The following is a 15,780-nucleotide window of genomic DNA, read 5'->3' on the forward strand; positions in this document are numbered from 1 at the left end:
GTGGTAACCCCAGGATTCCAGAACCTCGGGAAATTAGCGTGAAGCCCACATCCCTCCCATGAACATGCTCTGTCCAGGGGGACCCTGGTGAAGGGCTTGGCTTGGCTGGGTCCTCACTCATGACCTGGAGACATGCGTAGCCGACACTTTCCTGGGAGCACAGACCTGGCACCATGTTTTTCGTGCCTTAAAACTTTGACCAGATTCCATCTGGAAAACATTAAGCACATGCTCGTTTGCAGATGTGGTAACCCCATTTTAATTATGACACAAGCCTCCACTGTTGAATGGTGTGTCTCACAAAGCTATCCTTAAAACATGGTGGCCATTGAGTGAATGGAGCGCGTGTGTAAACAGAGCATAAGCTTTGGAACTGCAAAATTCTCCCTCCTCCTCCAGTTCCCACCCGTCCCAGTGCACCTAGTGCACGTACCAAACCGAAATCACAAAACCAGATTATCTTAAACAAAGATTCATTTGCCCCATTAAAACATATGTACCACTTGAAGTTTCGAGAGAGTTAGTGTATTTGCAAAGTGACGGGTTTTTGAGTTCTGAGTTCAGACCCTCTGAGAACAGAGGCGTGTGGGCAATGGTGACTCAGCTCTTCCGGGGTCCCCACCCTTATCCCAGTCACTCTGCCTGCTCGGCCACCACAGGCTTCACCTCCATTCCCCTGCAGGCTCTGGCCTCATGGACACCCGGAGAGTGTTTCTGCTCGGAGGCCTGGCTGGAGGAGGCCCACCCCAGACAGGACCCTGGGAAGAGTGTGACTAAAATAAGGAGTCCGAGCCATGGCTCTGAGGCGTAAAGACTCACAGGCCTGCGTGTGGCAGAGGAACCTGGATCTGTAGGGCTTAAGACATCCAGCCAGCTGTCTGGGAGAGTGCAGGCTCTGGGGGGTGAAGTAGCCTCTGATGACTTTGGGCTGCAAGAACATTCCTGGATTGTTACTTAATTTTTTGCATCTGTGCGCCTCGACTGTCTAGGGAAGTATAAATGCCTTAAAGGAAGCCCTGTTTTTTTCCTGGCTGCATGTAAGAGAGGTTTGTGTATTTGAATGAACAGATCTATAAATGGTGTCTGTGCTTTCTTTCCTCTGTCATGGGCACCTTGCAGGTTTAAGATCCGGGATAAATAGATACTTCTTGAGCTGGGTCTAGACAACGGCTATCAAAGTGTGATCTGGGGACCCCTGGGGAGGTCAAAACAACTTTCCTAACAGTAACACATGGTTTGCCTTTTTTACTCTCGTGTATATACAGTGAACATTTCTAGAAGCTCTTTGACTTCTGATAACTGCATGGCTCTGACATTTAACGGAATGAGTGCTTGCATATTTAAAATTTTTCAGTTTGAACCTGCATACACAAGACTTCTGAGGTGTCCTCAGTCATTGTTGAGAGTGTAGAGGGTTTTGCTGGAACCCAAAAGTTTGAGAAGCTCTGGACTCAGGCATGTAGGTTAGATAAGAACAAAATGATGACACCCAGACAGACCTATAAGAAAGGTCTAGAAGCAGAACAATAATCATCTGTTCTTTTTTTTGCAGGAAAAACTGCATAGAAAATCTAATGGATGAAGATGAGAAAGACAGGGCAAAGAGGTAAGAAGGAGTGGGTTTCATGCCTCGGCCTGTTCCCTGTGGTCTGCCAGGCTTCAGGTGTTTGTCCTCGCTCAGCATGGATGAGAACACCGGCAAGACAGGCTGCTGGGGGACAGGCTCTTGGTATCCACTGTCTTTGAAATACTTCAGTGCTCTACTTAAAAAAAAAAAAAAAAAAAAAAAAAGACATGTAGACCAGCTCCCTCGATTTTGTTCCTTATCCCAAAGTTCCTCATTGTCTGGGGCTTGCCAAATGGTTTATATTTTTCACACGTTTGAGTATGAAGCCTTTCACAAGCCACTGGTTACCGCTTTCCCAGCGCAGACACTGCTCGGTAAGGCAGCCTGGCCAGAGCCAGGCATGTCTGGGTTCAAATCCTGGCCCCACTGTGGGAGCTGCCCGGCTTTGGACAATAACAGGGATCATCCTTCCCACACACTGAGCACGTAGTAATCACCCTCACGCCCTACGTCTTCCATATACCCCGCCCCAGTTTCTTCATCGGCACTTGGAGATCCCATATCTTATGCACTTATGGGGTTGGCCAGAAATCCTAGCTTGGTAGCTGGTGTGTCAGAGCCGTTATAACCCTATCCTTGCTTATTCCTACACTGGGTATTTATTGAACTCCTACTGTGTGTGGAGTCATGGAGTTGATAGTTTGAGGTAAAGAGCCCTCAAATGTTCTCAATATCACACAGTTTGCCCCCAGGGGCAGTTACTATACTAGGCTTCAGAGCAATAAAGATGACATGAGGAGGACACAGCTGAATGGAGGTGGTCAGTAGGTGACAATAGACCATCAGGCTGCAGGTGACAGGCCTGGCAGTAGAGTGTACTCTCCGGGGAAAGCCTTCACTCAGGCCTGAGGACAAGCCTTCTTCCTCCAGTCTCATCTTTCTGCTTCCGCTATTGTGTGTGTGTGTGTGTGTGTGTGTGTGTGTGTGTGGTGGGTCCTCAGTCCTCTGTGGCAGGCTCTCAGAAAGCTTCAGAGCTGAAATATTTGCCTGCTTCCCTTCACAGAACTGACAGTCTTGTTGTCACTTGAATCCTCCAGCTGCAATGGTGGGCCCTCAGAGGTCCCCTAATTTGGCATCCACCTTCCATGGCACCTGTTGGGGAGAAAGGGTGGCAGGCATAGGAACAGCAAATCCCCAGCCACTCCAGACCTGCCCGCCGTGAATCGCAGGGCACAGGGGGAGTCTGCATTGCTTGTCAATTCTCCATGTATTTCCTTACAGAACAATCAGGGAACCGCAGAAATGGCCAGAGGTATTGGTGAAACGGGGTGGGCCCAGAGCCGAGATGGTTGGAACTGGAAGGTCAGCACTGGCTGTTCACCATACACTTATCTCTGCTGGTTTGTTCGAAACTTTTCTCAGGGCGCCTGGCTGGTGCACTTGGTAGAATGTCTGACTCTTGGTTTCGGCTCAGGTCATGATCTTAGGGTCCTGAGTTGGACCCCATGTTAGACTCTGTGCTCAGGGCAGAGTCTGCTTGAGAGTCTGTCTCCCTCTCCCTCTGCCCCTCCCGCTCATGCTCTTTCTCTCTCTAAAATAAATAAAATCTCTTTTTAAAAAAAGGAAAAGAAAATGTTCTCTAACAAAAATCTACATAGACAACAATTCAAGCAACACCTCAGTTTATTCTGAAGTAACACGCCCTCCCTTGGCATGGGGAACAGGGCTCCCCACAGCGGTGCTTCTCAGACCTTAAGCCACAATCTCCAAAGGTCACAGAATCTGTGGGGTCCCAACTAACAAGTGGATGAACAGACCATCCCAGAGCAGATGAGCATGGAATCCCCCTGCCCATCGTCATGGGCAGGCTAGCTCCCAGTTCTTTCCTCTGCATGTTTGGCCTCTCGGTCCCCTCGCAGGTAGCCATGGAGTAGGCTCAGAGGTGGACACCAGCCCTGTCCCAGCTCGTGAATCACGGCACACCCTCCCCTCTCTCAGCTACCGCCTTCTCACCCACAACATCAGGCAGTCATTTCTGCCCTGCCCTCCTCCACGCTGATTTTGGGAATCAGCCACAAAATACACAGAGAAGCTCTCGAGTGTGTATGTACGCACGTGTGCACGTATGTTAATCGTCACATGTATGTGAAAATGCAGGACACTTTCAAACATTGACAGGGTATTCTTGTTAGCATCATGAAAAGCTCAGCAGCAATGGCCAGTGGTCATGGACTGCTTCCTGGATGCCCTAACCCTTTGATGTTAAGTCCTTTTCTGTGCATTCTCTCACAACATCTCAACATTCCTTTGGGGTGTGTTTTCCTGTTATGCCCATTCTATGGATAAGGGAACTGAGGCTCAGTACCTGCACATATCCAGGACAGTGAGGCTGCTGGGCAGCCCTCACCTCCTCTTGACCTCAGAGGGGGAACAGGTCTAGAATGTTTGGTAATACTCAGATCCATTTGCCAGAACACCAGAAATAACATAGTATCCCTCATAACACTTGGAAAAAACTGGGACAAAAGGACCACAATCCTAAGATTATCTGCATTTCAAAACCTCTACTTCTAGCAGGCTCTATAGCAGCATGAGAGGCCCTTCCCCTTACCCCACCTGGAGGTCTGATAGGAACAGTTTGCACTCACATGATTTTTTTTTTTTCATGAGATTAGAAATGCTCAGCTTCAACTCAAAACCCTCATTGTCTCCAGAAAACACGCGCTCTGTTGGGCAAGTTTTCCAAAGCTTTAGGGGATTCCTGGTTTGTTTGGATTGTTTGATCAAGTATTCTAAACCAGGACACAGTTCCGCTTTCTTCTGTGAATTCCCATGCAAATCCGGGGAGTTTTGAGTGCCCATTGTATGTCAGAACTGATTGCTGTTTTTTGTTTTGTTTTGTTTTGTTTTGTTTTTTGAGAGGAAAAATGCAAAAACATGGGCCCTGAACTCAAAAAAGGAAGCAGTTTGATGGAGAGACATTTGGAACCCCTGGATAACGAGGTTCCCAGTGGACCATTTTGCGGTCCAGTCGTACACCTGCTTTTCTAATTCTGGTGTGACGTAGTTTTGTGGTGTGTGTGTGAGTGTGGTCATCCAGGAAGCAGTGGGCAGGAAGTGCACAGCTTAAAATGAGACAGGCCTGCCTTTGACTCCTGACACTTTTACTTTCTGTCCTCAGATGAGCTACTTCACTTCTCTTCACTGAAGTTTCTTCCTTTGTGAAATGGGGCTGATGATAGTAGCAACCTCTTGGTAGGGTTCCGGCAGGAATTAAAGGAACGCTGGAGAGGACACAGTGCTAATAAGGAACTCTAAGGTGTCCGGAGCCCTCACTGTGCGCCTGCAGCATTTTGCAGGCGTGACCTCTGTGATCTTCACAGCAACCCCACACCCTCAGTTATTGTTGGCCCCATTTTACAGCCGAGAAAGCCGAGGCGTGGGATCACACAGCCAGTCAGCGGCAGGCAGGGATTCAAATTCAGACTTTATTCCGAGTCTGGGCTCCTAACAACTTCCCATGACAGTCAGTAAATGGAAGCCTTTGGGGTGACCACGTGCCCAAGGGGTAGGGGGCAGAGAGTCCCATAGGAATCCTGGCTTTCCAAAGAAAGCCAGTGTCTGTGACTTGGCAGTATTATAAATACGGCTTCCCTCATTTCTTGAGAGAACGGAACACTAACCCGAAACTCGTTCGTGTTGGACTCTTCCTTCTGTCCCATATTAAGTGATTAGTTCATCAGCATTCATTAAAGTGACATCATCTCCTACAAAACTACAAAGTTTTGTTTCCATTACTGCGTATGTTTTTGTCGCAGGAGGGAACACGTGTGGTGAGATTAGAGCCGTTGCTGCCTTTTATTAATAAGAATGAAGAGTGTCAGGCAGAAGGAGCCAGTTCTTGGTGTTCTCATTACAGCGAATGCTGGTTCGCACACACAAGCTGAAGTCAGGCAAGAGGGAGATCCAGGGCGGCAACCAAGAAGCCCATACGTGCACGTTCGCAGAAGCCAGCGTTGCAGAAGGAAAAGCCTCAGCCGCTGGGAGGCTGCTCATTTCTCCTGGTTTCCCCAGGGGTGATTTATGCATGTGGACCAATGACTGAGTCCATTCAGTCACCCTCCGGTCCGTATTTGTTACCTGAGTAATACACTAAACAAGTGGAAGAAAATGAGGAGGCTATGCAACGTTATCCTGCCCTCAGAGGGCTTCAGGTAAGGCAGAGAGGCATTCTGGAAAACAAGCATAAAGGAAGAGATGTATCCTGCAGCGTCTGTGTTGAGCAGAGCTGAGGTGATTATCAGAATTCATAAGCTCTGTTTCTCAGCCAAGTGCTCTTGCGTGGAGAAGAATATGGTTAAGAGGAGGAGACTGGCCTCATTTTATTGTTTCATTGCTCTGGATGTAAATTCTGTAGGTCTGAAAGGAAAAGCTGTTCTGGTCCATGAAGGTTGTAGCCTACTTGGAGAACTCCAAGTGGGAGTTCTCCTGATGCCCCTGGGTGCAGGCTCGGTGCAGAATGAAAAGCCTGGCTCTCTTCACGATGGCTTGATGTTTCCAGCTGGAGCTGATCATGCTAATTTTGCTGGGATTTTCCTTCATAGGCTCTTGACTGGGGAGTTATGCACATCATGGTAAGCCCCGACAGGGTGGAAAAAATGGCAGGAAGGAATGTTTGAGACTTCCTTTCTGTTTATTTGGTGATTAAGGCAGTAGCAGGCCTTGCAAGAACGTAGATATATCAGGACACACGATTCATTCATATTACCCTGTAATTTCCAGATGAGTGATTCTGTATTCCAAACAAAGGGAAAAAGTAGAACCATACTCACAAGCAGAATGCTAATTCTGACTGTGGCCCAGTAAACAGCAGAATGGAAAAGGGGCCTCCCTCTGTTTGGGGCTCTTGGTTTCTACCCTGGTGGGGTACTTTGTTCGGCGAAGGAGAATTGTGTGCCTGGTAGGCTTTGAAACTTGGGAAAGCCCTAGCCTAGGGACACCCAGAACCCTCAGGGAGCATCTGAGGCAAAAAGGAATTCACTAAAAGCCCTTCGATCATTTCAATAAATTTTAAGTTGAAAAAGGATGGTCTGAAGTCCACCATTTTGAACATGCTCCTTTTCTGCAGGAAAAGCTAAATATTCCTTTGAGAATTTCAGTGACAAGTTCCTAAGGCTTGCTCCCGTGAAATTCTCCCTGTGTGACCGTTAAGTAAGAATCACCAGAAAATTAGGCCAGCTTCCCATTTGGGCCTCGACATTTTCTGATAACTCTGGTTAAGAGTAAAGATGTCCCTGTTACATCTCAGGAGAAAAGAATAGCACCAGCTGAGCCCCACAAACTCTTCACCAATCAAAATATACTCCAGAATTCTCCAGGAGATGAGGGCAACACCAGCCTAACCCATCTAGCACCATGTGGGGTGACTTCTATCTCCACACGTCCAGGTGACATTCGCTCCTTGAACAGAGCTCCTGAGCTCAGTGGTGTCCCCAGCCCCCACAGTTTGGGGGTGAAGGAGGCTGCCCGGCTCATGGACATGAGTAGGTGTGTACCTGTTCCAAGGACCCAGGCCTGGGCCCAGGGGAGGTCTGCATTGACCTTAAATGGACCTTGCTTTATGACAGAGTTTCCAAGAATGGTAAACACTAATCTGAAGAAATACCCCCCAATATAAGTTTGGGCCATACTGTCTACTTTTTCCTCCCTTTTGGAGAGTGTCAGGGCTCCTTAGCCCATTCAAAATACTAAGATGGCAATTAGCAAATAACCCAAAGTCTGTTCTATTTTAGGTAACTGTGAATTTTAAAAATTATCTAGAAAAAAAACAAACCTAGACTAGTAATAACAAAATAAACTTCTCTGGCCATAGTCCTTCTTTTTTCTCTAAATAATTCTTCATGATTTTCCATGGAACACCCTTTGCCCAATACTGTCTTTTATCAACTTTATTCCCATCATTGTTGCACATTTTCTTACATAAGAAAAAACACCAAAACAACATTTGAAAAACAGTGAAATGTTTAAAAAAAAGTCAACAAAGCTCATTCATAACCATCGCTACTTAGAGAGAGCCACTGTTGATATTCTGACATATTTCCCATCTAGTTTATCTACAGTGCCCTTCAAATTTTAAGAGGAATCCTCTTCTAAAGTCTTTGTTCATGCGGCTAATCAGACCCTAACTGATTCTTCATAGAAGTTAACCTTTCATGGATACAACTATCTTACTGTGGAGGACATTGGATCCTTCCTCAACCACTCCCTGTGTTTCAAGTTCCCCAAAACCTTTGGTGGAGACTTCAAAAGAAGTGTAAGACCCAATCCTGATAAGCCTTCACAGACAGGTTCATTTTGCTCCGTTTATAATTCTCGGGTTTGAAAGAACAAGTCTGCATGCTGATCGGTTTCTGTCTCATCCTATAATGTGAAATTAGCCCAGTTTTGATACTCCAGAATTCCTGGTCTAGAAGGATTCTTGGGCATCACCCAGTCGTTGCCTTAGGCATTAACTCTTCCTGCATATCTGTTGTTGTATAACAAACATCTCCAAAATGGAAAGATGAGAGTGACAGCATTCATTTGCCCATGGACCTTTAGCTGGGGTGCGGCCTGGCAGGGAATGCTCTTCCCTGTGGTCTCGGCTAGAGCAACTCAAAGATGCTGGGCTGGAAGGGTGCCCGGGTGGCTTGGTCAGTTGAGCATTCACTCTTGGTTTCTGTTGGGGTTGTGATAGCATGGGTCATGGGATTGAACCTGCCTCACCCTGTGTGCTCAGCGGGGAGTCTGCTTAAGATTCTTTTCCTCATCTCCGCCCCCATGCATGCACATATGCACAGATCTCTCTTTCTCTCTAAGATAAATAAATAAATCTTATTAAAAAAAAAAAAAAGATGGTAAGCTGCAACCACCGAAGACATGCTTTCTTCCATAGCTAGTGGTTGATGTAGGCTGTCATCTGGGACTGTGGCTTTCCACGTGGAAGTGGCTTCCTCACAACAGGTGACTGGGTTCCAGGGCATCATGCATGGGTGAGAAAGCCAGAAGGGAGCTGTGCATCCTCTTACTACCTGGCCTTGGAAGTCAAGCATTTCCCTTGTGCTGCGTTCTGTTCTCTAGACGCAAGTCACTGAGGTCAGCCAGCCCAACTCGAGGAAGGGGGGTTTAGAACTCATCTTCTGATGGAGAAGGAATTTCAGAAAAATTTTTATAATTCTCTGGTTTAAAATCACCATATCACTGTCCTCACTATTTTATAAAAGGAGCCTAAGACCTGTGGAGGTGGGAATGCGTTGCCCACTCTCTCTAGGCTTAAGTGGCAGAACCAGGACGAGAACTCACATTTTCTGGAAATTTGTCTAATGCTCCGTCAGCTAAGCTATACCATCCTGATTCTCTGCTACCCCAACCACTCTTTAACTTCCAGTGGTACCTGTAAGTGTGAAACTAATATACCTCATAAATTGCCTTTCGCATTTTCCCCATGGAGACTCTCTGTAGGAAAAAGTCACTCTACGTAGAACTGCGTACTTATAGACCTATTGTTATACCTTTTACTCAAAAACCCAGCTGCACTTAGCATCACGGGCAAGCCACCATTGCTTCTGTCACCAGTTGTGGCCACTGCCTTCCAACTTTATTGGGTAGCATTTGATTTTTTCAGCTTTTACTCCATTTGGCCAACCACGTGTGATTCAGAGAAGCATTTGTTTTTCCCTCATTGGCATGTTCTATCTACTCAGTTAACAGAACTAGACTTGTGGGGGCCAGTTTAAAAGATGGCATCCTTGGGATTAACAGGAAGGGATCCTAGTATGGAAGTGTGTCTGGTGTTACAGATACTGTCTCTCTAGATGCTGGAGAGGCTTGAGCAGAAGATGCCCACCAGCCCAACCTGTCTGCACATGAAGTAAGTTAAAAGGAAGAGTCCCCTCGTGATGATAGTAATTTTTTCCTCTTTTCACCGACTTTATCTTTATTCTTGATCTAGTTCACAGATCAGAAGTTCTGATACAATGATTTTTCATCTCTTCCCTTTAGGGAAACCCAGGATTTTGGGTCACATATAAAATGTAACTGCACCACTGTCGTGTGCCTTTGTGAATTTAGAGAGAGCTGAGGACACAAACCTATAAGAGCATGTTTACATTCAGCTGCCTGCCCAAACTCCCTATTCCTGCCGTGGGGCCTCTCCTAGGAGGGTAAGACATGAGCATCTTCCTTCCTGGCCTGTGCCATAAGCGTCTCAAAAGGACCTGCTCCCCACCCAGCTACAGCTATCCTTCTTGAGTGGTTGAGTGTAAAGCCCAGTCTTGCACACTAAATATCCACATCTGTGATCATCCCCTCACCAAGGAGGAGAGAGAAACCTTGAGCATGGTTTATATAGTATGCCTCATGAAATCCCCTGAAACAGAAGGACCTTCAAGGTTCCAACTATTGGAAAATGAAAGAGGGGTGTGTTTGTGTGTGTACATGTGTGTATACATGCGTGTTCCCCTTCCACAACACCTGACCTTGGAACCATGGTCCTCTCCCACCTTCCTTTCCACAGTGCCTCTCCTTCCTTAAGTCCCCTTGATATACCATAAGCAAGGTCACCTTGTAAGAATGCAGGCTGCTGTGCTAAATCTCACGTAGCTCCTGAACAGCAGGTACAATAACCCTATGGAATTCCAGAGCTCTGGGAGCCTATACCTCTGTCCCTCACCACGTGTGCCCTAGCCGGGCCAGTGTGGATGCCCAAGTTACCCTCAATGGGTAGGAAGAATAGTTTGATTGATTTAGTAAACTCCATGTTGATATGCAGTATAGTTTCCTTTTGATACTTTTTTAATGTTAAATCACATCAAAGTGACACACTCATGCCAATGTCCATAACCCAACCACCCTCTCCCTACCCTCCTCCCCCTGGCAACTCTCAGTTTGTTTTGTGAGATTAAGAGTCTCTTATGGTTTGTCTCCCTCCTGATCCCATCTTGTTTCATTTCTTCTTTTCCTACCCCCCGAACTCCCCAAGTTGCTTCTCCATTTCCTCATATCAGAGAGATCATATGATAGTTGTCTTTCTCTGATTGACTTATTTCGCTAAGCATGATACCCTCTAGTTCCATCCACATCATCGCAAATGGCAAGATTTCATTTCTTTTGATGCCTGCATGGTATTCCATAGTATATATATACCACATCCATCTGTTGTGCATCCATCTGTTGATGGACAGCTAGGTTCTTTCCATAGTTTGGCTATCGTGGACATTGCTGCTATAAACATTTGGGTGCATGTGCCCATTCAGACCACTACATTTGTATCTTTAGGGTAAATACCCAGTAGTGCAATTGCTGGGTCATAGGGTAGCTCTATTTTCAACTTTTTGAGGAACCTCCATGCTGTTTTCCAGAATGGTTGCACCAGCTTGCATTCCCACCAACAGTATAGGAGGGTTCCCCTTTCTCTACATCCTCACCAGCATCTGTCATTTCCGGACTTGTTAATTTTAGCCATTCTGACTGGTGTGAGGTGGTATCTCATTGTGGTTTTGATTTGTATTTCCCTGATGCTGAGTGATGTGGAGCATTTTTTCATGTGTCTGTTGGCCATCTGGATGTCATCTTTGCAGAAATGTCTGTTCATGTCCTCTGCTCATTTCATGATTGGATTATTTAAGAACCAGCTTTCTGACTAGAGGAACAAAAAGGGAGCCATGGGAACCAAAAAAATACTGGGCAGAGATCTGAGAAGAAGTAGCTCAGGGAAGTGACCATATAAAGAGGGTTATGAGATCTGAGCTCACCACCAAACTGAATATGCATGGGTCTGACCTTAATGTACCATAGCCTTTCAGATCTGAACTACAGGACAGACCACCACTCAAGAGCTAAGACCAGCTACATAGGACAAATCTAAATAGCACCATGGATTTCTTATCAGAAACCATGGAAGCCATCTGGTAGTGACAGGGTATTTTTTAAAAGTTGAAGGAAAAGAAACATTAGCCCAGATTTCTAGATCCAGTAAAAATATCCATCAGAAATGAAGGTCAGTGAGGACATTTTCAAAAGAAAAAAAAAACAAAAACAAAAACAAAAAACGGGGCACCTGGGTGGCTCAGTGGGTTAAGCCTCTGCCTTCGGCTCAGGTCATGGTCTTGGGGTCCTGGGATGGAGTCCTGCATCGGGCTCTCTGCACAGCGGGAAGCCTGCTTCCCGCCCCCCACCCCGCCGCCTGCCTCTCTGCTTACCTGTGATCTCTTGTCTGTCGAATAAATAAAGAAAAAATTTTAATTAAAAAAAATCACTGGGGCGCCTGCGTGGCTCAGTGGGTTAAAGCCACTGCCTTCAGCTCAGGTCATGATCTCAGGGTCCTGGGATCGAGCCCCGCATCGGGCTCTCTGCTCAGCAGGGAGCCTACTTCCTCCTCTCTCTCTGCCTGCCTCTCTGCCTGCTTGTCATCTCTCTCTGTCAAATAAATAAATAAAATCTTTTAAAAAAAATCACTAAAAGTTTTTTTTTATCAGTAGACCTGCTCTGAAAGAATTTCTAAGGAAGTTTTTCTAACAGAAAGGAAATGATACCAGATGGAAGCTTGGGATAAGAGATATAGATGAAGAATAACAGAAATGGTAGATATCTGGATACATAGAATAGATAGTCTGACATTTGGGAAAAGTAACATAATCTGACATGATTCAGCATACGTAGATATCGTGCATAAGATAACTACAACATAAAGGGAGGGAGGATATAGGGAACTAAATGGAATAAAGTTTCTACATCCTACTTGAAATGGTAAAATAGTTTAAGTTGGCCATGAAATGATAAGTTTTTATATTGTAATCCATAGAGTGATTACTAGACACTATACAAGGAACTGTAGTAAATAAAAACATGATAGACTAAAATGAAATACTTTTTTAAATTAAATAAAATGAAATAAAGAATCCAAAAGATGGCAAGATAAGAAAAATAGAAAACAACAACAAAAAACAAAGAATGAAAGTAAAACAAAACAGAAAACGGTAAAATGGTACACCTAAATCCAAACATATAATCCCATGAACTCTAAGTGATCTAAACATGCCAACTAAAAGAGAGTGTCAGAGTAAATTTCTTTAATGACTTAACCATATGCTGTTCACAAAGTATTTGCTTAAAATATGATGATATAATAGGCTCAAAGTAAAACTGTGGGAAATGATATACCACACAGACATTAATGAAAAGAAAGCCAGAGTGATTGTATTAATATAAAATATAAAATAAAGTAGATTTCAGAGCAAAAATTTACCAGGAATAAAGAGTGGCATACATAATGATAGTCAGTTTACCAAGAACATATAACAATTCTGAATGTGTATATACCTAACAACAGAGCTCCAAAATGCATGAAGTACAGCATAAGGAACTGAAATGTGTCTTTAATATGCTTATCAGTAGTAGAATTAGTAGATAGAAATTCAGCAAGGGTTTAGAAGAACTGAAAAACACCATCAACTAATAGGAACTGCTTGACATTTATAGAACACTCCACTAAAAAATAGCAGAATACACACTCTTTTCAAGTACATATTGAACACTCACTAAATCCCGTTTCACAAAATAAATGTAAAGAAGTCTAGATGAATGAAATTAAATACAAACAGAAAGATGGCAAGAACAATATCTCTAAAACTTGGAAATTAACAGTATGGCTTCTAAGTAATTCAAAGATTAGAGAGGAAGTCTCAAGGAATTTTAGAAAATATTTTGAACTGAACAAAAATAAAAATACCACATATTAATACTTGTAGGTTGCAGCTAAAGCAGTGCTTAGAGGAAAATCTATAGCATTAAATGGTTATAGTGAAAAAGAGTAAATGTCTCAAATCAGTAACTATGCTTCTACTTTAAGAAACTATAAACAGCAGAGCAAAATAAATTCAAAACAAAAAGAAGAATGAAAATTATAAGAGCATAAATCAATAAGATTGAAAAAACAGAAAAATAATAGAGAAAAACCAAAAGGTGATTTAAAAGAAAACCAATAAGGATGGTAAGTCTTTTGCAAGAATGACCGAAAAGAAAACACAAATTACCAATAACAGAAATAAAAAAGGAGATATTATCACACACTCTTCAGACATTAAAGGGGCCATAAGGGAATACTATAAACAACTGTATCCATGTAAAGTTGGCAACTTAGATTAGAGGTAAAACTCCTACAAGGTGAAATGGAAAGCCTAAACTGTCCCAAATAAAGAAATTGAATTTGTAGTTAAAAATCTTCTGAAAAAGAAATCTCAGACCCAGATGGTTCCACTGGGAACCATTAAACCATCAATGTTTGGAATTCTGCCAAATATTAAAAGAAAAATATCACCAATTTTACACAGTCCTTTCCAGTAAGTTAAGAGGAGGAAATACTTCCTAACTTATTTTCTGAGATTCTCATTACCTGGAGTGGGGCGGTGGGGAGTACAAGAAAAGAAAACTACAGACAAATATCCTTCATGAACACAAATGTAAAAATCCTCAACAAAACATTAACAAGTATATGTGTGTAATATATACATATATCATACACATACATGTAAAATACAACATGACCAAATAGAGTTTTATCCAGGGAATGACAGGCTGTTCAGTCATTGTCATCCATCAAGTTATCAGGGTAAAGAAGAAAAACCAAAACCACAGGATTGTTTTCAATGAAGTAGAAAAAGGTTTTGACAGAATTCAACTTGTATTTTTGTTATAAACTCCCAGAAAACTAGGAATAGGAGAGAATTTCCTTAACCTGATAAAGGACATTTACATAAAACCTACAGCTGATATACTTACTGGCAAAAGATTGAATGTGTTCCCCTAGGATGGGGAATAAGACAAAGGTGTCTGCTGTCAACACTCCTGTTCAATGTCATACTGCATGTCTTAGCTAAAGCAATAAGACCATAAAAGAAATCAAAGACACATTGATTGGAAAAAAGGAAATAATGCTTCCCTTATTGACAAATGACATGTTTATATATAGAACATCCCAAGAGACTTAGCAAAACAAATATACTTCTATAACTAATAAGTTAATTTAGCAAGATCACAGGATACAAGGTCAACACACAAATGAATCACCTTTCTGTAGGCCAATAGTGAACTATTAGAAACTGATATTAAGAACACAGGGCGCCTGGGTGGCTCAGTGGGTTGGGCCGCTGCCTTCGGCTCGGGTCATGATCTCGGGGTCCTGGGATCGAGTCCCACATCGGGCTCTCTGCTCGGCGGGGGGCCTGCTTCCCTTCCTCTCTCTCTGCCTGCTTCTCTGCCTACTTGTGATCTCTGTCTGTCAAATAAATAAATAAAATCTAAAAAAAAAAAAAAAAACACAACGCAGCTTATAACCAATCCAAAAGAATGAAATACTTAGGTATGAATTGAATAAGACATATGTGAGTTACCTATGTGAAAATTTCAAAATGCCCATAGTAGAAATCAGAGAGACCTGAATAAATAGAAAGTTGTCTTGTGTTTATGGCTGGAAGACTCTACAGAATAAAGATACCAAATTTTCCCAAATTGGTCCATAGATTTAAAGCAATTCCATTCAAAATCCCAACAGAACTCTTTGTAGATATACACAACTAATTGTAAAATGTAATGGAAAGACAGAGAAACTAAAATAGTTTTGAAAAATAATTTTGAAAAAGAGGAACAACTTTATCTGATTAGAGGAATCACATTATCTGATTTTAAGACTTATTATAAAGCTGCAATAATGGAGACAGCATGGTGTTGGTGGAGGAATCGATCCAAACATAGGTCAATGAGATAGAATAGAGAATCGAGAACCCAGAAACTGACCCACAGAAATATGATGAAGTGATTTTTTACATAGGTTCAAAGGTAACCCCATGTAGAAATGTCTTTTCTTTCATGGAGTTGACAACTGGACAACAACATACAAACAAACTTCAACCAAAACCTTACATATTATAGGGGCACCTGGGTGGCTCAGTGGGTTTAAAGCCTCTGCCTTTGGCTCAGGTCATGATCCCAGGGTCCTGGGATCGAGCCCCGCATCAGGCTCTCTGCTCAGTGGGGAGCCTGCTTCCTCCTCTCTCTCTCTCTGCCTGACTCTCTGCCTACTTGTGATCTCTGTCTGTCAAATAAATAAATAAAAATCTTAAAAAAATAAAAACCTTACATATTATAAAAATAATGAGCTCCAAGTGGATCGTGACACG

General features: G+C 43.4%; 1 protein-coding gene across 1 annotated transcript in view; it reads left to right on the forward strand.

The window, feature by feature from the left end:
* NPAS2 (neuronal PAS domain protein 2) overlaps positions 1 to 15,780 on the forward strand; it is a 165,398-nt gene that overhangs the window by 73,868 nt on the left and 75,750 nt on the right. The window contains exon 4 of the mRNA XM_044262218.1: positions 1,553 to 1,606. Within this exon, the coding sequence (XP_044118153.1) occupies positions 1,553 to 1,606 (54 nt within the window). The remainder of the gene's footprint in view (positions 1 to 1,552; positions 1,607 to 15,780) is intronic.

This window comes from Neovison vison, chromosome 8 (assembly GCF_020171115.1).
Source record: "Neovison vison isolate M4711 chromosome 8, ASM_NN_V1, whole genome shotgun sequence".
Classification (NCBI taxonomy): domain Eukaryota; kingdom Metazoa; phylum Chordata; class Mammalia; order Carnivora; family Mustelidae; genus Neogale; species Neogale vison.